This window comes from Ranitomeya imitator, chromosome 4 (assembly GCF_032444005.1).
Source record: "Ranitomeya imitator isolate aRanImi1 chromosome 4, aRanImi1.pri, whole genome shotgun sequence".
NCBI classification, from domain to species: Eukaryota; Metazoa; Chordata; class Amphibia; order Anura; family Dendrobatidae; genus Ranitomeya; species Ranitomeya imitator.
The window spans coordinates 14,449,405-14,476,307 of record NC_091285.1 but is presented as its reverse complement, the minus strand read 5'-3'; the positions used below and the strand labels follow the sequence as shown (position 1 = coordinate 14,476,307).

At 43.0% G+C, this 26,903-nt stretch overlaps 1 protein-coding gene across 2 annotated transcripts; it reads left to right on the top strand.

The window, feature by feature from the left end:
- Positions 1 to 316: 316 nt before the first annotated feature.
- LOC138675126 (estradiol 17 beta-dehydrogenase 5-like) lies at positions 317 to 26,867 on the top strand. 2 transcript variants are annotated; one of them, XM_069763116.1, is made up of 9 exons: positions 317 to 418; positions 19,234 to 19,401; positions 19,520 to 19,636; positions 21,195 to 21,272; positions 21,798 to 21,920; positions 22,027 to 22,136; positions 22,267 to 22,432; positions 23,101 to 23,183; positions 23,970 to 26,867. In XM_069763116.1, the coding sequence occupies exons 3-9, from the start codon at positions 19,625 to 19,627 to the stop codon at positions 24,010 to 24,012; spliced, it is 615 nt and encodes a 204-aa protein (XP_069619217.1). In that variant the 5' UTR covers positions 317 to 418; positions 19,234 to 19,401; positions 19,520 to 19,624; the 3' UTR covers positions 24,013 to 26,867. The 2 variants fall into 2 exon arrangements, with proteins under 2 accessions (XP_069619217.1, XP_069619216.1); XM_069763115.1 differs by lacking the exon at positions 317 to 418 and adding an exon at positions 12,812 to 13,196.
- The last annotated feature ends 36 nt before the right edge of the window (positions 26,868 to 26,903 follow it).

The window sequence follows — 26,903 nt, the reverse complement described above, 5'->3', positions numbered from 1 at the left end:
ATCAAAAAAATCATAGGACAGACTTTTTTTTTTTTTTATGAACACTTTGAAAATCCATAATAAATCAGTATAATTATCAGTGATCCATGTCTACAGCCCACAATTCTCATATGAAGATATCAGCTGCATTCACTGTGAATTAAGAAATGACGATAATTACAGGTAAAATAATCTGTACAAGTTTCTTTAGGTTCATAAAAGTCACAGATACGTTACATTTTTTTTACGGACAGGGCAAAAAAGTGTCCTATTTTTACGGGCTGTCCAGGAATTTCTAGACAGTTGGCAACCCTGCACCCACCACCACCTTAAGACTCTAAGCTTCTTCTAGGTCTTCCTAAAGCCGGCAGCTGACATTGGCTTGCAGTGCCTGTGATGGCACGACGAAGTCCACCACGCGTTATATGAGTGGGGTCAGGTAAGAATATTCGTCTGTTTATTTTTAAAATATTTTGGAGAAAAATGAAGGACATTTTTGCTTGACGAGGTTTAGGATGGGGACATTATGCTAGGAAGAGGCTTAGGATGGGGACATTATGCTAGGAAGAGGCTTAGGATGGGGACATTATACTAGGAAGAGGCTTAGGATGGAGGACATTATACTAGCAAGAGGCTTAGGATGGAGGACATTATACTAGCAAGAGGCTTAGGATGGGGACATTATACTAGGAAGAGGCTTAGGATGGAGGACATTATACTAGGAAGAGGCTTAGGATGGAGGACATTATACTAGCAAGAGGCTTAGGATGGGGACATTATGCTAGGAAGAGTCTCAGGATTGTGGAGATTATGCTAGGAAGAGGCTCAGGATGGTGGAGATTATGCTAGGAAGAGGCTTGGGATGGGGACATTATGGTAGGAAGAGGCTCAGGATGGTGGACATTATGTTAGGAAGAGGCTTGGGATGGGGACATTATGCTAGGAAGAGGCTTAGGATGGAGACATTATATTAGGAAGAGGCTTAGGATGGGGACATTATACAAGGAATAGGCTTAGGATGGGGACATTATACTATGAAGAGGCTGAGGATGGGAGACATACTAGGAAGAGGCTCAGGATGGGGGACAATTATATAATTAAAAGGCTTAGAATGAGGACATTATACTAGAAATATACTTAGGATGGGGGACATTATACTAGGAAAAGGCTTAGGATGGGGATATTATACTAGGAAGAGTCTCAGTATGGGGACATACTTGGAAGAGGCTCAGGATGTGAGACATTATACTAGGAAAAGGCATTACTATGGGGATTTTATACTATGAAGAGGCTCAGAATGGGAGACATACTAGGAAGAGGCTAAGGATGTGGGACATTATACTATGAAGAGGCTCAGAATGGGAGACATACTAGGAAGAGTCTCAGGATGGGGGACATTATACTATGAAGAGGCTCAGAATGGGAGAGATGCTAGGAAGAGTCTCAGAATGGGGGACATACTAGGAAGAGTCTCAGGATGGGAGACATACTAGGAAGAGGCTCAGAATGGGGAACATTATACTAGGAAGAGTCTCAGGATGGGGGACATTATACTAGGAAGAGTCTCAGGATGGGGGACATTATACTAGGAAGAGTCTCAGGATGGGGGACATTATACTAGGAAGAGTCTCAGGATGGGAGACATACTAGGAAGAATCTCAGGATGGGGACATTATACTAGGAAGAGTCTCAGGATGGGGGACATTATACTAGGAAGAGTCTCAGAATGGGAGAGATACTAGGAAGAGTCTCAGGATGGGGGATATTATACTAGGAAGAGTCTCAGGATGGGGAACATTATACTAGGAAGAGTCTCAGGATGGGAGACATACTAGGAAGAGGCTCAGAATGGGGGACATACTACGAAGAGGCTCACGATGGGGGACATTATACTATGAAGAGGCTCAGAATGGGAGAGATACTAGGAAGAGTCTCAGAATGGGGGAGATACTAGGAAGAGTCTCAGGATGGGGGGCATTATACTAGGAAGAGTCTCAGGATGGGGGACATTGTTATAGGATGGGGCCCAGGTTATACAAGGAAATGGACATTTGACCAGGAAATGGTCTAGGATAGCGGACTTTATACCTGGAAGTGGCCCAAAATGGGGGATATTATACCAGGAAATGGTATCAGTCAAACATAATCTCCTCTGTATACCAAAGTAATAGTCGGATGTTGAAACGCTAAAACTAAGGAAAGCAACAGGACAAAGATCCCAAACACAGCAGCAAATCTACACCAGAATGACTGAAAAACAAAAAACTTGGACTTGACTTGGAATTCTTGTGTTGTGTGGTTTGCATGTGTTCCTTTATGTTACTATTTGGATGCTTTAGTGCTAGTTTTATGTACTTTTAAAGGGGACACGTCACCGTATACACCATGGAATGATGCCGTAAGTCTAGTAGTGACCGTATGGGGCCCCACTGACAGTGAACCGTCACACCCGCCACCTCACTGCCTCCCATACAGTGACCTCGCCCCTCCAGCTACAACATAGGCAGGGCCCATTGTATATCACGCACGCCGCACTCCACCCTCACATACATACATCGCTCTCCAGGCCCCTGACAATGGCAGCAGACTCGCTCTTGATGAATGATGGAAACCGGATCCCAATTCTTGGGTTCGGGACCTATGCACCCGAATATGTGAGTATTGTAGAAGGTCACAGAGACGTGAATGGGTTAAATAAGGAGCCCCATTTACAGCCGCTTATTGAAACGCTCACGGATGTGGGGACATTCACTTCTGCAATCACTGGGGTACTGGAGATGGTCCATGCATTAAAGCTGATTCTGTTATGGGGGCACTGTGGTTGGTTTTACTTATAAGGGCACTGCCAGTGTTTGTGTTATGGGGGCAATGTTACAGGTTCTGTTCTGGAGCACGGTGGCCAGTTTTGTTATAAGAGGTCTGGATCAGGTTCTATTATGGGGCACTGAGAATGGTTCTGCTATGGGGAGGATCACAAGGAAATGGACGGCAGGTGACTTACAATATAAGCGTCTGAGCAAAGGGGCTGAAGACTTAGGACCATGTGATAGTTCAGATTTTCTTTTTCAATAAATATGCAAAAATTTCTACATTTCTGTTTTTTTTGCAGTCAAGATGGGGTGCGAAGTGAACATTAATGAGAAAAAAAATGAACTTTTTTGAATTTACCAAATGGCTGCAATGAAACAGAGAGAAAAATTTAAAGGGGTCTGAATACTTTCCGTACCCACTGTATTTCACGCTCATCCCACACACACAGTATGTACCCCCTAGCCTCGTACCCCATATCCTCATTCCCCGTAGCCTCATTCTCCATAGCCTCATTCTGCATAGCCTCGTTCCCCATAGCCTCGTACCACGTAGCCTCATTCTTTGTAGCATCTTCCCCGTAGCCTCGCACCCCATAGCCTCGTTCCCCGTAGCCTTATTCCCCGTAGCCTCATTCCCGTAGCCTCATTCCCGTAGCCTCATTCCCCATAGCCTCATTCTCTATAGCCTCGTACCCCGTAGCTTCATTCTTTGTATCCTCTTCCCCGTAGCCTCGTACCCGGAACCTCATTCTCCATAGCCTCGTACCCCGTAGCCTCATTACCCATAGCCTCATTCTCCGTAGCCTCATTACCCGTAGCCTCATTGTCCCTGTAGCCTCGTACCCCATAGCCTCATTTCCCATAGCCTCACACCCCATAGCCTCACACCCCATAGCCTCATTCCCCATAGCCTCATTCCCGGTAGCCTTATACCCCATAGCCTTGTACCCCGTAGCCTCATTCTTTGTAGCCTCTTCCCCGTAGCCTTGTACCCAGAACCTCATTCTCCGTAGCCTCGTACCGTATAGCCTCGTTCCCCGTAGCCTCATTCCCTGTAGCCTTGTACCCCATAGCCTCATTCTCCATAGCCTCATTCCCCATAGCCTCATTCTCCATAGCCTCATTACCCATAGCCTCATTCCCCATAGCCTCATTCTCCATAGCCTCATTACCCATAGCCTCATTCTCCGTAGCCTCATTCCCCGTAGCCTCATTCTCCGTAGCCTCATTACCCATAGCCTCATTCTCCGTAGCCTCATTCTCCGTAGCCTCATTCTCCATAGCCTCATTACCCATAGCCTCATTCTCCGTAGCCTCATTACCCATAGCCTCATTCTCCATAGCCTCATTACCCATAGCCTCATTCTCCATAGCCTCATTCTCCGTAGCCTCATTCTCCGTAGCCTCATTACCCATAGCCTCATTCTCCATAGCCTCATTCTCCATAGCCTCATTACCCATAGCCTCATTCTCCATAGCCTCATTACCCATAGCCTCATTACCCATAGCCTCATTCTCCATAGCCTCATTACCCATAGCCTCATTCTCCATAGCCTCATTCTCCATAGCCTCATTACCCATAGCCTCATTACCCATAGCCTCATTACCCATAGCCTCATTCTCCATAGCCTCATTACCCATAGCCTCATTCTCCATAGCCTCATTACCCATAGCCTCATTCTCCATAGCCTCATTACCCATAGCCTCATTCTCCATAGCCTCATTACCCATAGCCTCATTCTCCATAGCCTCATTACCCATAGCCTCATTCTCCATAGCCTCATTACCCATAGCCTCATTCTCCATAGCCTCATTACCCATAGCCTCATTCTCCATAGCCTCATTACCCATAGCCTCATTCTCCATAGCCTCATTACCCATAGCCTCATTCTCCATAGCCTCATTACCCATAGCCTCATTCTCCGTAGCCTCATTCTCCGTAGCCTCATTACCCATAGCCTCATTCTCCGTAGCCTCATTACCCATAGCCTCATTCTCCATAGCCTCATTACCCATAGCCTCATTCTCCATAGCCTCATTCTCCTTAGCGTCATTCTCCATAGCCTTATTCCCTGTAGCCTCGTACCCCGTAGCCTCATTCCCCATAGCCTCATTCTCCATAGCCTCATTACCCATAGCCTCATTACCCATAGCCTCATTCTCCATAGCCTCATTCTCCGTAGCCTCATTCCCCGTAGCCTCATTCTCCGTAGCCTCATTACCCATAGCCTCATTCTCCGTAGCCTCATTCTCCGTAGCCTCATTCTCCGTAGCCTCATTACCCATAGCCTCATTCTCCATAGCCTCATTACCCATAGCCTCATTCTCCATAGCCTCATTCTCCGTAGCCTCATTCTCCGTAGCCTCATTACCCATAGCCTCATTACCCATAGCCTCATTCTCCGTAGCCTCATTACCCATAGCCTCATTACCCATAGCCTCATTCTCCATAGCCTCATTACCCATAGCCTCATTCTCCGTAGCCTCATTACCCATAGCCTCATTCTCCATAGCCTCATTCTCCATAGCCTCATTACCCATAGCCTCATTCTCCATAGCCTCATTACCCATAGCCTCATTCTCCATAGCCTCATTCTCCATAGCCTCATTACCCATAGCCTCATTCTCCATAGCCTCATTACCCATAGCCTCATTCTCCATAGCCTCATTCTCCATAGCCTCATTCTCCTTAGCGTCATTCTCCATAGCCTTATTCCCTGTAGCCTCGTACCCCGTAGCCTCATTCTCCATAGCCTTATTCCCCGTAACCCCGCTCCTCGTAGCCTCGGTATAATCCAGTTTACCCACATTCCAGGAACTGAGAAATTCTTACATTTTTTTCATAGTAAAGTACAAAAATCCTATTCATAAGTTTAATAAATTACATTTTTACCCCGAATTACTATAGACAGCTGTTCTGTAGGAATCCAGAGTTTTCATTTCCCTTTTTCAGCCGTGTCGGCACCTGTGGGTCACAACGTCATCATAAAAGTTGCTACAGATACAGTTAGGTCCATATATATTTGGGCAGAGACAACATTTTTCTAATTTTGGTTATAGACATTACCACAATTAATTTTAAAGAAAAAAATTCAGATGCAGTTGAAGTTCAGACTTTCAGCTTTCTTTTGAGGGTATCCACATTAAAATTGGATGAAGGGTTTAGGAGTTTCAGCTCCTTAACATGTGCCACCCTGTTTTCAAAGGGACCAAAAGTAATTGGACAGATTAAATAATTTTAAATAAAATGTTCATTTCTAGTACTTGGTTGAAAACCCTTTGTTGGCAATGACTGTCTGAAGTCTTGAACTCATGGACATCACCAGACGCTGTTTCCTCCTTTTTGATGCTCTGCCTTCACTGCGGTGGTTTTCAGTTGCTGTTTGTTTGTGGCCTTTCTGTCTGAAGTTTAGTCTTTAACAAGTGAAATGCTGCTCAATTGGGCTGAGATCAGGTGACTGACTTGGCTATTCAAGAATATTCCGCTTCTTTGCTTTAATAAACTCCTGGGTTGCTTTGGCTTTATGTTTTGGGTCATTGTCCATCTGTAGTATGAAACGACGACCAATCAGTTTGGCTGCATTTGGCTGGATCTGAGCACACAGTATGGCGGCTCTGAAGACCTCAGAATTCATTCGGCTGCTTCTGTCCTGTGTCACATCATCAATAAACACTAGTGACCCAGTGCCACCGGCAGCCATGCATGCCCGCGCCATCACACCGCCTCCGCCGGGTTTATGCATGCCCGCGCCATCACACCGCCTCCGCCGGGTTTATGCATGCCCGCGCCATCACACTGCCTCCGCCGGGTTTATGCATGCCCGCGCCATCACACTGCCTCCGCCGGGTTTTACAGATGATGTGGTGCTTTGGATCATGAGCTGGACCACGCCTTCACCATACTTTTCTCTTTCCATCATTCTGGTAGAAGTTGATCTTGGTTTCATCTGCCCATAGAATGTTCTTCCAGAACTGTGCGGCTTTATTAGATGTTTTTAGCCTTTTTCTTCTTGATGCTTATGAGTGGCTGCACCGTGCAGTGAACCCTCTGTAGTTACTTTCATGCAGTCTTCTCTTTATGGTAGATTTGGATATTGATACGCCGACCTCCTGGACAGTGTTGGTCACTTGGTTGGCTGTTGTGAAGGGGTTTCTCTTCACCATGGAGATTATTCTGCGATCATCCACCACTGTTGTCTTCCGTGGGCCCCCAGGTCTTTTTGCATTGATGAGTTCACCAGTGCTTTCTTTCTTTCTCAGGATGTACCAAACTGTAGATTTTGCCACTCCTAATATTGTAGCAATTTCTTGGATGGGTTTTTTTCTGTTTTCGCAGCTTTAGGATGGCTTGTTTCACCTGCATAGAGAGCTCCTTTACCGCATGTTTACTTCACAGCAAAACCTTCCAAATGCAGCACCACACCTCAAATCAACTCCAGACCTTTTATCTGCTTAATTGAGAATTACATAACGAAGGGATTGCCCACACCTGTCCATGAAATAGCCTTGGAGTCAATTGTCCAATTACTTTTGGTCCCTTTTAAAACAGGGTGGCACATGTTAAGGAGCTGAAACTCCTAAACCCTTCATCCAATTTTAATGTGGATACCCTCAAATGAAAGCTGAAAGTCTGAACTTCAACTGCATCTGAATTGCTTTGTTTAAAATTCATTGTGGTAATGTCTATAACCAAAATTAGAAAAATGTTGTCTCTGTCCAAATATATATGGACCTAACTGTACATGATATTCAGACACAGAGGAGAACTTTACTCCGAGATTCCAGGGATTTTTGGCCACAGGATTATACAATGTTGCATAACAGTAGTACTCTATAACTGACACTAGATGGCGACAATATACTCTAAAATATTGCAATAATTCTAATACTATACTACTATGAAATTAAAGGTCATGTGCAATATTAACCCCATATTATATAATGTACATAGTGCAGTCACTGTGTACATACATTACATTATAGATCCTGATTTACATCCTGTATTATACTCCAGAGCTGCACTCACTATTCTGCTGGTGCAGTCACTGTGTACATACATTACATTACTGATCCTGAGTTACATCCTGTATTATACTCCAGAGCTGCACTCACTATTCTGCTGGTGCAGTCACTGTGTACATACATTACATTACTGATCCTGAGTTATATCCTGTATTATACTCCAGAGCTGCGCTCATTATTCTGCTGGTGCAGTCACTGTGTACATACATTACATTACTGATCCTGAGTTACCTCCTGTATTATACCCCAGAGCTGCGCTCACTATTCTGCTGGTGCAGTCACTGTGTACATACATTACATTACTGATCGTGAGTTACATCCTGTATTATACCCCAGAGCTGCACTCACTATTCTGCTGGTGCAGTCACTGTGTACATACATTACATTACTGATCCTGAGTTACTTCCTGTATTATCCTCCAGAGCTGCACTCACTATTCTGTTGGTGCAGTCACTGTGTACATACATTACATTACTGATCCTGAATTACATCCTGTATTATACCCCAGAGCTGCACTCACTATTCTGCTGGTGCAGTCACTGTGTACATACATTACATTACTGATCCTGAGTTACATCCTGTATTATACTCCAGAGCTGCGCTCACTATTCTGCTGGTGCAGTCACTGTGTACATACATTACATTACTGATCCTGAGTTACATCCTGTATTATACTCCAGAGCTGCGCTCACTATTCTGCTGGTGCAGTCACTGTGTACATACATTACATTACTGATCCCGAGTTACATCCTGCATTGTACCCCAGAGCTGCACTCACTATTCTGCTGGTGCAGTCACTGTGTACATACATTACTGATCCTGAGTTACCTCCTGTATTATACTCCAGAGCTTCACTCACTATTCTGCTGGTGCAGTCACTGTGCACATACATTACATTACTGATCCCGAGTTACATCCTGCATTGTACCCCAGAGCTGCACTCACTATTCTGCTGGTGCAGTCACTGTGTACATACATTACATTACTGATCCTGAGTTACATCCTGTATTATACTCCAGAGCTGCACTCACTATTCTGCTGGTGCAGTCACCGTGTACATACATTACATTACTGATCCTGAGTTACATCCTGTATTATACTCCAGAGCTGCACTCACTATTCTGCTGGTGCAGTCACTGTGTACATACATTACATTACTGATCCTGAGTTACATCCTGTATTATACCCCAGAGCTGCACTCACTATTCTGCTGGTGCAGTCACTGTGTACATACATTACATTACTGATCCTGGGTTACATCCTGTTTTATACCCCAGAGCTGCACTCACTATTCTGCTGGTGCAGTCACCGTGTACATACATTACATTACTGATCCTGGGTTACATCCTGTTTTATACCCCAGAGCTGCACTCACTATTCTGCTGGTGCAGTCACTGTGTACATACATTACATTACTGATCCTGAGTTACATCCTGTATTATACCTCAGAGCTGTACTCACTATTCTGCTGGTGCAGTCACTGTGTACATACATTACATTACTGATCCTGAGTTACATCCTGTATTATACTCCAGAGCTGCGCTCACTATTCTGCTGGTGCAGTCACTGTGTACATACATTACATTACTGATCCTGAGTTACATCCTGTATTATACTCCAGAGCTGCGCTCACTATTCTGCTGGTGCAGTCACTGTGTACATACATTACATTACTGATCCCGAGTTACATTCTGCATTGTACCCCAGAGCTGCACTCACTATTCTGCTGGTGCAGTCACTGTGTACATACATTACTGATCCTGAGTTACCTCCTGTATTATACTCCAGAGCTTCACTCACTATTCTGCTGGTGCAGTCACTGTGCACATACATTACATTACTGATCCCGAGTTACATCCTGCATTGTACCCCAGAGCTGCACTCACTATTCTGCTGGTGCAGTCACTGTGTACATACATTACATTACTGATCCTGAGTTACATCCTGTATTATACTCCAGAGCTGCACTCACTATTCTGCTGGTGCAGTCACCGTGTACATACATTACATTACTGATCCTGAGTTACATCCTGTATTATACTCCAGAGCTGCACTCACTATTCTGCTGGTGCAGTCACTGTGTACATACATTACATTACTGATCCTGAGTTACATCCTGTATTATACCCCAGAGCTGCACTCACTATTCTGCTGGTGCAGTCACTGTGTACATACATTACATTACTGATCCTGGGTTACATCCTGTTTTATACCCCAGAGCTGCACTCACTATTCTGCTGGTGCAGTCACCGTGTACATACATTACATTACTGATCCTGGGTTACATCCTGTTTTATACCCCAGAGCTGCACTCACTATTCTGCTGGTGCAGTCACTGTGTACATACATTACATTACTGATCCTGGGTTACATCCTGTATTATACCCCAGAGCTGCACTCACTATTCTGCTCTGTTAGACTCAGTTCCTTTCTCGTGACCAGTATGGCCGGTACGTATCTTCTCTGCTTCTGACGCCTTGGATCTCCCGCCTGGGGCACTCTCTTCTTCTCACGTTCTCTGTCCCATTCTGTTACCTTTTCTTAGATATAAACGCCGGTCTGTACAGCTAGTCGTCCTCTCCCAGGATCCGCCTCCGGTTGATCACTCTTTCCTTCTGTTAGTTTTCCCTCCTTTTTACTCCGGATCACGCTATCCACTGCCTCAAACTCATGACTCTTCGGGACACCCACGTGATGCGGCACTGCTTACTGTCCAGACTTTAGGTCTGCTTCTGACGCACACAGATCCCTATCTGATGTGATAGGAAACTGTCTCCGTCCCGTCACCATAGGCCCTCCCACTCCGGGCTAGTCCCAAACATTAGCTGTATCTCTCCCTGCTGTCAGGCAGAACACAACATTATCACCAATAAAGCATATCTCAGTTCACATTATACTCGTGTAGTATGTCCCTCTCCTTACACATATGCTCTTTGCAGAAACAGGTAAAGTATTCAGACCCCTTTAAATTTGTCACTCTTTGCCTCATTTAAGCCATTTGGTAAATTCAAAAAAGTTAATTTTTTTTCTCATTAATGTACACTCCGCACCCCATCTTGACTGAAAAAAAAAGCAGAAATGTAGAAATTTTTGCAAATTTTCAAAAAATGAAAAATTGAAATATTAAATGGTCATAAGTATTCGTACCCGATACAAAAATGGAAATGCAATCTGGGACCTTCCAGCAAGGATGGAGTTAATCACTGGAATTAAAGAGGAGTAAATGCATATAGAAATTGTCCAGTTAGTAGCAGAAATGTATGTAAACTGGGACACAGAGGAAATGATTAACTGCAGAATATCAGTGAAGTAAGTGGAACCTGGAGAATTGCTTGAAGAGATGTGTTACCTTGATTGCAGCGGCTAGGTGTGAACACCACCAAGAACAGTTGTGAGAAGTTGGTTGATAAGTAGCAAATTAAGACAAAACCTAGTAAGCCGGACTGAGCTTGGAAATAATGTTTATTATAGCATGGAAGTCAAACGAGGTAGAGGAGATGATGGACACCTGGCTGGAGATGAGAGAAGTAAAGTTGAAGCAGTCTCCCGATAAACTTGAGGCAAATGTGGACAATGGTCCCAAACACATGACCTCTACGTGAAAACCCTTTCACAACATGCGCTGCACTAGTACTGTGTATGTTGTCTCTCCCCCTTTGATGTGGGCTCCGGCAGTGAGCCCACATCTTTTCTGGCACATGTCAGCTCTTCTGAACAGCTGACATGTGCCCAGAACAGCCGAGGGTGGAATCATGATCCACCCACGGCTATTACCCCGTTAAATGCCGCTGACAAATGCTGACAGCAGCATTTAACATGCGCTTCTAGCAATTCCGCCCATCGGTGACCCCCGTCATGCGATCGCGGGTCACCAATTGGTTGGCATGACAACCAGAGGTCTCCAGCAGACCTATATGGTTGTCACTGCTGGATTGCTATGAGCGTCTCCCATGGAGACTTTTGAAGCATGCCAAACGTAAAAAGATAAAAAAATGTTTTTAAAAATATAAAAAAAAAGTTTAAATCTCCCCCCTTGAGCCTCACTCAAAATAAAACAATAAGAAAAAACTCATACATACACATATTTGGTATCGAAGCGTTCAGAATCGCCCGATCTATCATTAAAAAAAATAATTAACCCGATCGCAAAAGAGCATAGCTAGAAAAAAATTAAAAACGCCAGAATTACTTTTTTTTTGGTGGTCGCCGCAACATTACATCAAAATGCAATAACGGGAGATCAAAAGAACGTATCTGCACTGAAATGGTATCATTAAAAACGTCATCTCGGCACGCAAAAAATAAGCCCTCACCCAACCCCAGATCTCAAAAAATGGAGACGCTACCGGTATCGTAAAATGACACAATGTTTTTTGTTTTTTTAATAAACATTGGATTTTTTTTTTCACCACTTAAAAAAAAAAGAACCTAGACATGTTTGGTATCTATGAACTCGCAATGACCTGGAGAATCATAATGGCAGGCCAGTTTTAGCATTTGGTGAAAATGGTAACAAAAAAAATCCGAAAAAAATTGTGAAATTGCACTTTTTTTTTGCAATTTCACCGTACTTGGAATTTTTTTCCCCCGTTTTTTGAGTACACGATATGGAAAAACCAATGGTGTCCTTCAAAAGTACAACTTGTCCCGCGAAAAACAAGCCATATTGAAGGAAAAATAAAAAAGTTATGGCTCTGGGAAGAAGGGGATTGAAAAACGGAAATGCAAAAACGAAAAAGGGCCGCAGCGTGAAAGGGTTATAGTCCCAGGGTGATGATTTCAGAGGAGCTCACCGGGCTTCCTGAGAAACCTGGGGTGGAGTACTGCAGAAGAAGACAACCATAGGAAAAGGGAGCAAGGCCCAGTACTGGAGCCAAAAGAGGTGAGTAACACTTGCGATTTTTTGCTGTGTTCTATGGAGGCCGCGATATTGTGTTAGAATTGTCCAGATCTGGACAGATCAGTCCCGCAGTTTTTGAGAGTCCCAAGCCTCAGGGAGGCCCCGTAAAGTAACGTGTGCAAGAATAACCGGTAGTCATCCCGAAGAACGTTTGTCTCTGTTCCTGTTAATCAGTCACCAGCATTTTAAAAGCAAAATGTAAATTTCCATGTGAGGGCTGAGCCGATCCGCCAGCATTACACAATACTTGCTAGTTAGTGAAAACTGGCTCAGGTAGGTGGCAGCGTACCAAACACGTGGGAAGAGCAGAAAGCAACCGGGACGACTGCTTGCCCGACGTGCCAGTTCATCTGTTCACAGTCCATATTAAACAGGTGCGGTAAAACGTGTCTGACGGGCACAGCATGGCGCTGCAATCCGATGTCAGCCTAAGCGATGGGCGTACGATGCCAGTGGTGGGCTTTGGTACCTATGCTCCACACCAGGTGAGTGTCTGTTCTGATTTTGTTGGTAGGACCACCCTCTGTCTGGCATTGTATATTGGTCTCTAGTCTTCTTTTAAGGTTCAGGTTATGGGTGTGCCTTTTTAGGGTACGTACCCCAGAGTTCGGTATTAATAGAAGTCAGTATAGGTTATTTATTACATGTACGGTTATTGTATTAATCTCAGGAGTCAGCACTTATTACACTAGTTGGAAGAGGAATGGTTAAAAAGCTTCCCAAGGCAGGTTCCAGCAGATAATAAGAAGATAGTGTGAGGGAAGGCAAACATCTACTGCTGGGGTGAGCGATGGTGGGATTCTACAGAGCACATAGGTCTATTGCTGTTCTAAGCGGGCTTAGAAGGAAGAACATTAGGCCAGTAGTGGTTACTCATAGACACCATGAGGATAACGTACGCAAAAGCGGCCCTCACGTCAATGAAGATGAGTGGGGTTGGGACAAGGAGGCCATTTAGGGAATTATGCCTTGAAAGGGAGATAGATACTTCCATAGCGTCAGTACTGGACTCCAGCTTTAGACACTGGAGGGACTTAGTGATATTGCTCCATTTGTACCCATCTCTCTGCCTCCAAATGCGGTATGTGAAAAGGAACTTTTGTCTTCTGCATGTGTTTGATTCGACCACTTCTGACTGTACCACTTCTGATTGTACCACCTTTAACTGTACCACCTCTGGCTGTATCACCTCAAACTGTACCACCACTGGCTGTACTACCCTGACTGTACCACCACTGACAGTACCATCTCTTGCTGTACCACCTTAAACTGTACCACCTCCGGCTGTACCATCTCTCACTATACCACCTCTGGCTGTACCACCTCGGGCTGTACCACCTCAAGCTGTACCACCTCTGGCAGTACCACCTCTCACTGTACCACCTCTGGCAGTACCACCTCTCACTGTACCACCTCTGGCAGTACCACCTCTCACTGTACCACCTCTGACTGCACCACCTCTGGCTGTATCACCTCAAACTGTACCACCACTGGCTGTACTACCCTGACTGTACCACTGCTGACTATACCACCACTGGCTCTACCACCTTGACTGTACCATTGCTGGCTGTACCACCTCTGACTGCACCACCGCTGCCTGTTAAACCTGTGACTCAACCACCTCTGGCTGTACCACCTTGGACTAAGCCACCTCTGGCTGTTAGAACTCTGGCCTGTGAAACAAGTAAAGTTTGTAATCTGTTTTTCCGTACCATTGAGGCCTCCTGACTCGCTTACTCTCTCAGCAACATCTTCTCCCTCCTCTCTCTCCAGTCTCCCTCTGCACCGCCGGAACCCTCATCAAAGCAGGAGATCTGACCTCGGACTTACTATCCCCTCCGAGGTCAGAAAGGGGTTAAATACATTCAATTGCTGCAGCATGGTGCGGGTGTTAGCTCATACTTCTCTCAGTCTTGTTGGAAGCTCTAGCAGTTGTTTAGTGTCTTCCCTGAGGACCCTTGGAGGATTGCTGGTGCCACGTAGTATATTGCCCAGCCACGTAGTATATTGCCCAGCTACATAGTATATTGCCCAGCCACGTAGTATATTCCCCAGCCACGTAGTATATTGTCCAGCCACGTAGTATATTGCCCAGCTACGTAGTATATTGCCCAGCCACGTAGTATATTGCCCAGCTACGTAGTATATTGCCCAGCTACGTAGTATATTGCCCAGCCACGTAGTATACTGCCCAGCCATGTAGTATATTGCCCAGTCACAAAGTATATTGCCCAGCCACGTAGTATATTGCCCAGCTACGTAGTATATTGCCCAGCCACGTAGTATATTGCCCAGCCACGTAGTATATTGTCCAGCCACGTAGTATATTGCCCAGCTACGTAGTATATTGCCCAGCCACGTAGTATATTGCCCAGCTACGTAGTATATTGCCCAGCTACGTAGTATATTGCCCAGCCACGTAGTATATTGCCCAGCCATGTAGTATATTGCCCAGTCACAAAGTATATTGCCCAGCCACGTAGTATATTGCCCAGCTACGTAGTATATTGCCCAGCCACGTAGTATATTGCCCAGCCACGTAGTATATTGCCCAGCTATGTAGTATATTGCCCAGCCACGTAGTATATTGCCCAGCCACGTAGTGTATTGCCCAGTCACGTAGTATATTGCTCAGTCACGTAGTATATTGCCCAGCCACGTAGTATATTGCCCAGCTACGTAGTATATTGCCCAGCTACGTAGTATATTGCCCAGCTACGTAGTATATTGCCCAGCTACGTAGTATATTGCCCAGCTACGTAGTATATTGCCCAGCTACGTAGTATATTGCCCAGCTACGTAGTATATTGCCCAGCTACGTAGTATATTGCCCAGCCACGTAGTATATTGCCCAGCCATGTAGTATATTGCCCAGTCACAAAGTATATTGCCCAGCCACGTAGTATATTGCCCAGCTACGTAGTATATTGCCCAGCCACGTAGTATATTGCCCAGCCACGTAGTATATTGCCCAGCCACGTAGTATATTGCCCAGCTATGTAGTATATTGCCCAGCCACGTAGTATATTGCCCAGTCACGTAGTATATTGCCCAGTCACGTAGTATATTGCCCAGCCACGTAGTATATTGCCCAGCTACGTAGTATATTGCCCAGCCACGTAGTATATTGCCCAGCCACGTAGTATATTGCCCAGCTACGTAGTATATTGCCCAGCCACGTAGTATATTGCCCAGCCACGTAGTATATTGCCCAGCTACGTAGTATATTGCCCAGTCACAAAGTATATTGCCCAGTCACGTAGTATATTGCCCAGCCATGTAGTATATTGCCCAGTCACAAAGTATATTGCCCAGCCACGTAGTATATTGCCCAGCTACGTAGTATATTGCCCAGTCACAAAGTATATTGCCCAGCCACGTAGTATATTGCCCAGCCACGTAGTATATTGCCCAGCTATGTAGTATATTGCCCAGTCACAAAGTATAATGCCCAGCCACGTAGTATATTGCCCAGTCACGTAGTATATTGCTCAGTCACGTAGTATATTGCCCAGTCACGTAGTATATTGCACAGTGACGTAGTATATTGCCCAGCGACGTAGTATATTGCCCAGTCACGTAGTATATTGCCCAGTCACGTAGTATATTGCCCAGTCACGTAGTATATTGCTCAGTCACGTAGTATATTGCCCAGTCATGTAGTATATTGCCCAGCCACATACTGTAGTATATTGCCCAGTCATGTAGTATACAGCACAGAGCCACGTAGTATATAGCCCAGCCACGTAGTATATAGCCCAACCATGTAGTATATTGCCCAGCGATGTAGTATATTGCCCAGTCACGTAGTATATTGCCCAGTCACATAGTATATTGCCCAGCCTCGTGTTCTCATACACTTTATGCAGTATTAGCCCTCTGTGTCTGTACTGCTACATACTTAGGCAGGTAACTGGTTCATGCAGCTTTACATGAACACCTGAGCCTTACACTATAGCTGGTCCGAATAACTAAAGCAATTGTTACCATCCACCTCTCGTGTCTCCCCTTTTCCCCATAGTTTGTAAGCTTGCGAGCAGGGCCCTCACTCCTCCTGGTATCTGTTTTGAACTGTATTTCTGTTATGCTGTAATGTCTATTGTCTGTACAAGTCCCCTCTATAATTTGTAAAGCGCTGCGGAATATGTTGGCGCTATATAAATAAAAATTATTATTATTATTATTATTATATATAGCCCAGCCACGTAGTATATAGCCCAGCCATGTAGTATATTGCCCAGCGATGTAGTATATTGCCCAGTCACGTAGTATATTGCCCAGTCACATAGTATATTGCCCAGCCACGTAGTATATTGCCCAGTCACGTAGTATGTTGCCCAGTCACGTAGTATGTTGCCCAGTCACGTAGTATATTGCCCAGCCACATAGTATATTGCCCAGTGACGTAGTATATTGCCCAGCCACATAGTATATAGCAGAGCCACGTAGTACGGTATATTGTCCAGTCACGTAGTATATTGCCCAGTCACGTAGTATATTGCTCAGTCACGTAGTATATTGCCCAGTCATGTAGTATATTGCCCAGCCACATACTGTAGTATATTGCCCAGTCATGTAGTATACAGCACAGAGCCACGTAGTATATAGCCCAGCCACGTAGTATATAGCCCAGCCATGTAGTATATTGCCCAGCGATGTAGTATATTGCCCAGTCACGTAGTATATTGCCCAGTCACATAGTATATTGCCCAGCCACGTAGTATATTGCCCAGTCACGTAGTATATTGCCCAGCCACATAGTATATTGCCCAGTGACGTAGTATATTGCCCAGCCACATAGTATATAGCAGAGCCACGTAGTACGGTATATTGTCCAGTCACGTAGTATATTGCCCAGCGACGGCGTATATTGTCCAGCCACATAGTATATTGCCCAGCCACGTAGTACAGTATATTGCCCAGCACAGAGCCATGTAGTATAGAGACTTAAAAAAAAAAAAACATATACTCACCTTCAGAAGGCCCGTTGAAGTCATGCTATACTCACCATCCACCGCCTTTCCCGCTCCTCGCCACGCTCCCGGGACCGCTCCATTGCAAGCAGCAGCTTCCGGTCCCAGGGCTGGTGTGAGCAGGACCTATGATGACGTCGCGGTCACATGACCGTGACGTCACGGCAGGTCCTTGTCACACACCAGCCCTGGGACGGGACCGGAAGCTGCCGCTTGCAATGGAGCGGTCCCGGGAGCGTGGCGAGGAGCGGGAAAGGCGGCGGATGGTGAGTATAGCAGGTTTTTTGTTTTTAGCAGGTTTTTTGTTTTTTTTTAATTATTTTTAACATGACATATTTTTACTATTGATGCTGCATAGGCAGCATCAATAGTAGATAGTTGGGGACACACAGGGTTAATAGCAGCGGTAACGGAGTGCGTTACACCGCGGGCCGTTACCGCTGCCATTAACCCTGTGTGAGCGGTGAGTGGAGGGGATTATGGAGCGGACGCCGGGCAGTGAGTGCAGGGGAGTAGGGGAGGGACTAATCGAACTGTGGCCGTCGCTGATTGGTCGCGGCAGCCATGACCGGCAGCTGCCGAGACCAATCAGCGAATGAATAACCATGACAGAAGGACAGACAGACAGACGGAAGTGACCCTTAGACAATTATATAGTAGATAGCACAGGCGCCAGCTGATGAATACTCCTATCATCGGCGTCTGCTGTTGCTGTTATCTCAGAAAGCAGGCATAGGCTGAAAGGAGTAGTACTCCCGTCAGCTGACACCTCTGTGCTCAGCTGTAAACTTTTTACCACCTTTGACAGCTGCTGCATCTCTCTGACTGGTGGTAATAATCTTAAAGCCGATCAGAGCCGCTGGTGATATTCGTGCTGTCATGCATGCAGATGATAGCATGGAAAATTTGCAATGTTTGGGGTGCTGAACCCAAACAATAACACGGGTTTCCTGGAGAAGTCCATGTTTTGGGTCCGTGGCCGAACAGTAATTGTTTGGTGTGAACCAAGAACTTTACTATTCGGGTTTGCCCTTCACTATTTTCGAATCACCGATAATATGTTTTAGGAGGTAACCCCTTTCCTGGCCCAGAAAAATTGCGGGTGGCTGACATTTTGTTGCATTTATATGATACGAATCACCAAAGATTCGGACTTTGGTGTATCGGAATTTTTTTAGAAGTTTTTGGAAACATGTGAACCAATTCATGCGTGTCTAGAAAATATTACCGTACAGTGCTCAAATAATACCAACATATGGTAACCAAGTAATAAAACCAAATAATACCGCTATCAGGTTTATATTATGACATGTATTGGTTATAAGACAGAGGTGCCATGATATATGAAGTTCATCCTTCATCCTGTGCCATCTGGTCGCACACCCCCTAAGGCTCACCCTGAATGTACCGTACTGTTTGTTTCTCAGAAACTGATATAACAAGTCGGAACATCTCCATGTACAAAAAGAAGCTTCACAACCTTTTTCCTCATCCCTATGAATAACTCATTTGTCCTTTTTCACTGGTTAATTCTTTGGGTTTTTTTAAGGTTCCCAAGAGTCATGGGGAGGAGTGTGTGAAATTGGCCCTTGATGTTGGTTACCGCCACATTGACTGTGCATCGATATACGGCAACGAGGTCGAAGTCGGCCGAGCGATCAGGGCAAAGATTGCAGATGGCACCTTGAAGCGGGAAGATATCTTCTATACCAGCAAGGTGACAATATATTACGAGTATCTACTGGGTGGATAATTCGAGACAGAACCATGAGTTTAAAATTGTAGATCACACTGTTATTAGAGATTGACAAATCCATAATATGTGACTTTTTTAGTTGTGGCTGACTGACCAAAGTCCGGAGCGAGTTCGTCCTGCCCTCGAGAAATCCCTGAGAGATCTAGGGTTGGACTACGTTGACTTGTTCCTCATTCACAACCCTATGGAACTCAAGGTGGGCATGTCTGAAAAAATCAATATGGTTTCATAACAAATGTATTTTTTGTGGTTATTGTTCACCCTTTTGTTCTTAAACACCCCCTGAGACTCGTTTTTTTAAGCTTGTCAGATGTAGAAGATGATTTCTACCATGATTCTTCTAAGATAGAGGCAGAAAAAGCTGAATTATTCCCAGCCTAGGAAAAGAATAACTCAAATGAATTCTGTAAAGACCTAAAACTTACATATCACTGAATATGAATGAAATTATGTTGAAATTTGTGACTAGGCGAAACCCAGCGACATAAATCAATTTGCGATTCGCTTTGCGCTAATCACCAAAATTGCCTGTTGGCATTTTACAAATTGCTGAGAAAGCTTACATGGTCATGGTTGCAGCTGACATAATGCTTGACAGCTATCACATCATGTGGTATAGCACAGACAATCACGAAGGACTGTCATAGCCAGTATAAAAGCAAAAGTAGGAAACGCAGCAGCCAGTTTGCTTTGAATCTGGATAGTGAGAGAACGACACAGCTGAGCAATAAAGATAGGAAGGGAAAGCCATAAAACACTGAAGAAACTGAACAGATAAGTAAAGAACAATTACAATCTGTTTACCCATGGTCATATATGTGGAAGACACTTTTAAGTATGTTTTTAATTAAAAAGTTTGAAAGGGGATGGATTTAGTCCTAGGAGACTTCAGAGTGTTAAACACATGTTTTCAGGACAATTTGTCTAAATAAAATTCTGAAAATTGAGCAAAGTTGACAAATTAGTTGACAAATTAGAATTTCAAAACATTCATAATATTGATTAATATAAAAGAATAAAACAAAACTGGTGAAATGAATGGTAAGGATGAGAAAATCTAATGAAATTTGAATTTGGCAGAGTCACTTAAATTAACCCATGAAATTTGATTAGCATCTAATGTATTTAATGTAAACCTAAATATATATATATAATTATGTTCTGAGGTCTCTCGATAATCCAGAACACCATAAACATAGGTTGCCTCACTCCGGGTTTGGTCGCTTTCTTCTCTCCAGTCACAGATTCAACCTCCATAGACTACACAACGTCAGGACACAAACCGAGGTCTTGTCATTAGGAAGTGCTGTACATGATTTTCAAGAGACCACACAGGTGACTGGACAGATTTAGATGACCAAATTGGAGTGTGGTTCCATGGAGGAACAGGTCAAGGGCTAGGCGAGTATAATTTTTTGTAAAACCTTCCACGACCCTTTATAGACCAGCGAAATTACTATATATTCACACTATGTAAATCACAAAAAAATTCAGATCCAGCCAATCCAAATTTTTTTCGGAAAATTTTGGGTAGAATTTGACACACCTCAATCCGAATTTCGCATCTAAAGTAAATGTCCTTAAAATTAATTCCAAAAGTTTAAATTCTGATGATGATAATTTCATGATACAGATGCATTTTTTCATCATTCGTATGCTTTTCTTTTTCTGGTTTAATTTTCTTGGCAATTTTTTGACAATTTTATTTTCCAATTTCCAATATATTTAATAGTTATGTTCTAATCATTGAAAAGCCAGGTGATGATCGATATCCGACAGATGAAAATGGAAAAGTGATTTATCACAACACGGACATCCGGGATACGTGGAAGGTAGGATGTTTAATGCTTTCTTCAATTAGCATTAAGAAAAGAAAAATTTACAAATTTGCCAAAATCTTTGAAAATAATTGAAAGTGTCCACACTGTACCTGTATGTCAACGTTTGGGTAGGGCTTGGACATACAATTCAAGGAACTAAATATGTTCGTAAATACTCATTGGGTCTTGAAATCTGATTGACATTTCCCAATGGAACACTTATCCAAAACCCTAAAGGGTAGTAGAATAAGTTCCATGAAGAAGGGGCACACTTGATATCGGACTTAGGCTCTTGTAGTATTAGGGGTCCAAAAGGACCCTCCTCACTGCATGAAAAGACCAATATCATGAAAGATGTGCATTAGGAGGAGAACTTGTTACACATTTTCATTTTCTTTTTCTGAAAGTCATTGGCCATTGACCGAGATATTGACCAACTTTTTAGCCAACATTTTTTATTTGTGTAGCATTAATAGAAAGTTTGAACCATTAGAGTCCCACAAATTTACAAGCATGTCGTGTATCTACGACTCGCAGGCAATGGAGGAGTGCAAAGATTCCGGGTTGGCCAAATCAATTGGAGTTTCGAGCTTCAACCGACGGCAGCTAGAACTAATCCTGAACATGGAAGGATTGAAATACAAACCAGTCTGTAACCAGGTAATCCATGTTAATGGCCAATAAAATTGATGCCCCTTGTTGTCATCTTCGCCCATTTTTCTCTTAAAATGTCAGAGATGTAGGAACTTTTGTTTTTTTTCCTCAGGTGGAATGTCACATCTATCTTAATCAGAGCAAATTGTTGGGGTTCTGCAAGTCACATGACATCGTTTTGGTGGCGTTTGGTGTTTTGGGATCCAGTCGAGATGTCAGTTGGTAAATTAAAGTAATGAAAGAATTATTCCGTTGCGGTCATGGAGTCATGATGTTGGGCTCATGGAGAATATAGAATAATCTACAGCATCGTATAGCGTATGGAGATGTCATCTCTAACCTTCTCCTCCAGGATAGATCAAGACAGTCCTTATGTCCTTCAAGATCCAGTCTTGATTGAAGTTGCTAAAAAGTATGGACGAACGCCCGCTCAGGTGGCAGAGAGGCATCTTCTGCAACGAGACATTGTGGTGCTCGCTAAAAGTTTCACACCAGAAAGGATCAAGGAGAACTTCCAGGTAGATGCAAAAAAACTTCTCTCCCATTTATGTCAATGAGTAACAATCAAAAAGTTTAAAACATTTTTCAAATGTAAATTATTTTACTTGTTCTCTTGTACAACTTATAGGTTCTAACATTCTCCTTTGTGGTTTTCCTCTTTTCTGAAGGCTTTTAATGTTCTAGTCAGCCATGTCTCTTGGTCATCTAGAGATCGTAAGATTTGCTGTAATCCCAAGTGGCAGTCATTCCGATGGCCGTAGATTTTCCAAACACATAACTTTGCAAAACATAAATTTGGTAATAAGTTTACGTTATATCTTCTTCCTGGAGTCCCCCAAAAATGTGTCCGTTTGACCCTGCTAATGAGCACATTTTTTAAAATATGGGTCTGAGATAAATAACTTGAGATGCCTCTGCTGCTCGTTATTTAATTGGCAATGAAACTTTGAACGGGTTAAAATCCGCGCCATCCAATCTTTGCATCCCCATTTTGGGACTTCAAGGAGGAGATGTGCTGTCCTCTTGCACATAGTTCCCAAATATCTACTTCTAAGGTCGCCTTACATCAACCTCCCTTGTAGATCAGAATACAGTGTTATAGGCACTCTAAAAATTGCGGAAAAATTATGTCAATTTTTTTTATTTAACACTTTAAAATGTTTCTTTTTTTATCCTTATACTTTAGGTTTTTGACTTTCAGCTAAGCGATGAAGATATGGACACGCTGAATAAACTCGATAGAAATGTGCGCTATACAAATGGAAGCCGGTAAGTATTTTTCATTTAGGCTGCTCTAGAAACTTTTGGCATAGCAAGTATCTATATCTTGAGTATTTTTTTTATAATTTTTGGAGGACCCTTTATAAGATTATTTCCTCGAAAAGAAAAATATTTCTAAATTTCATTGAGGTGACTATTTTGTAATTCATCGTTTCACTCCAGAAGAAGTCTTAGGGCAAAACTTGGATTTAACTTTCGCTTTTTACCCCTTAACTTACATTGTCTTACTTACCTCCCGCTGTGTGGACAGATCATTTCCACTTTATGAGACATTTTTCCACCTAAAAGTGGTTCCTTAGTAGTCATGACAGGACTTCCGTTGATTATAATGTCTTCCTCAGGAGTTACAGTAGGACTTCCATTCCTTCCTCAGTTATCACAGCAGATAGTCACAACAGTTTCGCCTACCCCCACTATTAATAGGAGTGCGTTTCACCTAGTTTTCATGGCAGTGACCTTGTAGCCCAATAGGGTAGCCTAATCTATTTGTAGAGTAGTACTAATATGCATCATTTAAGGAGGACAACACCAAATGTCTCTGATTAATCGGCTGATACCTGCTCGGATAGACTGGAAGTAAGCAATGTATGGAATGGAACACCACAATTCCGTAAATTAAAATTTTTGCAGGTATTAATGAGTCAATAGCTAACCTAAAAGTTGAAGGATATCTATGTGAGGTCTTGACAAATGGGATGTTTTCTTTTTCATTAATGAGTTATTTTTCCCAATCTTTAATCTTGAATAGTTTATGTCTCTACTCTCTTCCCATAGATGGCCTGATCATCCAAAATGTCCGTACCATGATGAATATTAAAATGAAAATCTAACTCAAAAGTTCATGTCTCCCTGGCTGGAAATACCAGTTTGTACGGTCTATGAAGCATAGTTCCACCAACGTCAATATTATTGAATGGAAATCTTCCAGCAATACTTCTACTGCTGCTACTAGACTTTCAGAGGAAACTTTCAAATGTGACCTCTATAGTCCGGAAAACCTTCATAAATATGTGGATATGGAAAAAACTGAGAAAGATCCCATTAAGTTGGACCATTGATCTCAACGTCTCTCCTTAGAGAGTGGAACCATTGGATTCACGACCACACAGTTAACCGTCCACCAAAACCATCACCTCAGGCTAAAAAGTTGCAAAAAGTACTAGCTGCCTCTCATTAACTTTGGGGTAACATTGATATATGGAATACCAGGATAATTTGTCTTATACTTCCAGAATTCTATTTTTCTACCAATTCATTAGGTCTTCGGATGGGTCAACAAGACTTGATGACAGGCAAGGTTTGTTCTATGAAGGTTAGGAGGAGACCATCTGGAGAGTCAATGTTGACTTGATCTTTTCAACCAAAGTATATTTTTATTTATTAACCTGTTGTTAGTTAGAATTGGATTAGTTGTTAATGTGAGAAAGGCTTACCTTAATTTTGATGTTTGAGGTCCAATAAAGCAGATTTACCACTGTATCATAAATGAAAAGCTGGTGTAATAAAGTTTAAACAATAATAATCTTCCTAAATAGAGATCTACTGGTGATTCTGCCACTGGCACTGTTAGATTTGCAGAGCAAAGGTCCAAATGTGATCTCCACAATTCAGATAACCTTCAAAATGGTGGGATATGGCATAGGCTAAAAAAAACTCATGCGATTGGACCATTGACCTTAACATATGTCCTTATATCGTAGAGCCATTGGGTTCCTGATCACTCAGAAATGCCAATCTTGGACCAAAAACTTGTCAAAGCACTGAATACAAATAGCGCAAGCTGCCTCCGATTGATCACTTTTGGTCAATGTTTCAAACCTCATTCACTTGTTCACAGGAAATCTATGGTACGGTGAAAGATCTTCTTACGGCTTTTGATGGGCCAATAAGGATTGAGCCAATGTTGCCTTGTTAATCATTTTAGTTAAGGATATTGAGTTTGAACAGGTGCCAAAGCTTAGATGAAGAGTGAAGAGAAGACCGGAGTCGGATTGGGTGATTTAGGAGGACGGTCAGGGACTGGAGAGGAGTGAAGTTAGTGGGATATCCTATTGTTGATTACCCTCTTGCCCGCTCATATCAATCCAGAAAAATGGCCACTACTTTGTTCGACCCATACAAATTGAATTCTCAAATATTTGGAATCCACAAATTTGGGGAAATTTTTAAACAATTTGATTAATCTAGAATCAATCTTCTCATCTTTAGTAAACGCCTATTTCCTAAGATTGTGATGCATTTAGAGGTCCCAAAGAAGACATGGGACATGACAGTTGTCAGAAGAGGGAACATCGGCATCAATATCTCAAGCTTTAGGCCTGGAAGGTCAAGTTATTCAAGGAGTTAAATCTCAAAGTAAAAGTAAAATTTTATAAAAGTAGGTAATCATGAAGAGTTAATAAGCAGTGTCTGCAACATTGTACTTCGGGGGGGGGAAGCAAACATAACGCACATTCCAATGTAAGACTCCGTAGTGTGAGGACAGAAACCTCATTGTGGGGGTTTATCGAGACTTGGAAGCACAATTCTCACTGTGTGATAATGAAGGCACCTTGTTCAAGAACTGAAGGATCCAGATTTACAGTCTGTACATACATGTGACTATATATGTTTTTATCAAATCAGGAGCAGCTTTCAATTTAGTACCATGTAGTAGGAGACATATAGAAAAGTGGGAAAGAGAGCAGGAACTGTGCAGCTCTATAAAGTCTGGGTGACTCTGTAACAATGACTAGTCATGTAGGAACTTCTACAAAATTGGATTAACCTAAAAAAAATCTGCTCGATTTTGAAAAAATACCCAGCAATGATGCCCCCCACTCTAGGTTCCAACACATTTTTGGGTGTAGTAAGAGCCATAAAGAAAAGTGGGAGAAGAGAACAGGAACTGTACAGCTCTATAAAGTTCGGGTGACTCTGTGACAACAACTCGTCAGGTAGGAACATCTACAAAATTGGATTAACCTAAAAAATATCTACTCGATTTTTACAACAACAAAAAACAGCAATGATGACCACCACTCTAGTTTCCAACACATTTTTGGGTGATTTTAAATGTGACGTATATGTTGTATTATATCGTTTTTAATTATCTTGTGGACCGACTTATACGAACAAGAGAAGAACAAAACGATTTACAGGACCATGGTCACAATGGCACTCCTCGGCAGCCGAAACGGATCATTCAGGGCTTTCTACTACCAGTCGTCAAGCTCGGCACCTTCGTGACTATGAAGACTCATGACGTGAATCTCGTCTTGATGTAAAGACGATGGCCTACTGGTCAGATGACAAGTCAAGGAAACCGACAGGTAGTAGGAAGTTCACAGGGTTCTGGTCCAGCTGCCATGGCGTTCTGATGTGGCCATTGGATTGGACCATTGTCCTGGGGGTCGTGTTGCTCATGTCTAGCATGGACCCATCCCTACATTATGTCTTAATATGTCTGTACTTGGAGTTTTGCAATATGTCCTGATGGCTAAGCTGGTTTGGGATTTTAAGAGTATTTTATGTATTTTTAGGTTATGATGGATTTTGGATGAATAAAGTTATTTTAATATTTATTTGGACGCTTTGTGTATTGTATCTGTGTCTTCTCTTTTGCGCTGTATCTTGGGGATTGGGAAATTATGCGGTTTGTGAAAAAAAAAGAAAAACGTAACAATATTTTTCAGTTCTTATCATGTGGAATATAGAGTTTTTTTGTAT

Bases quoted from the DNA above. Each gene is read 5' to 3' on its own strand.
- LOC138675126 (XM_069763115.1), top strand. From the start codon at position 13,116: ATGGCGCTGCAATCCGATGTCAGCCTAAGCGATGGGCGTACGATGCCA. The intron at 19,402-19,519 runs GTGACAATATAT...TGACTTTTTTAG, and splicing joins ATATCTTCTATACCAGCAAG to TTGTGGCTGACTGACCAAAG. The intron at 21,273-21,797 runs GTAGGATGTTTA...TACGACTCGCAG, and splicing joins ACATCCGGGATACGTGGAAG to GCAATGGAGGAGTGCAAAGA.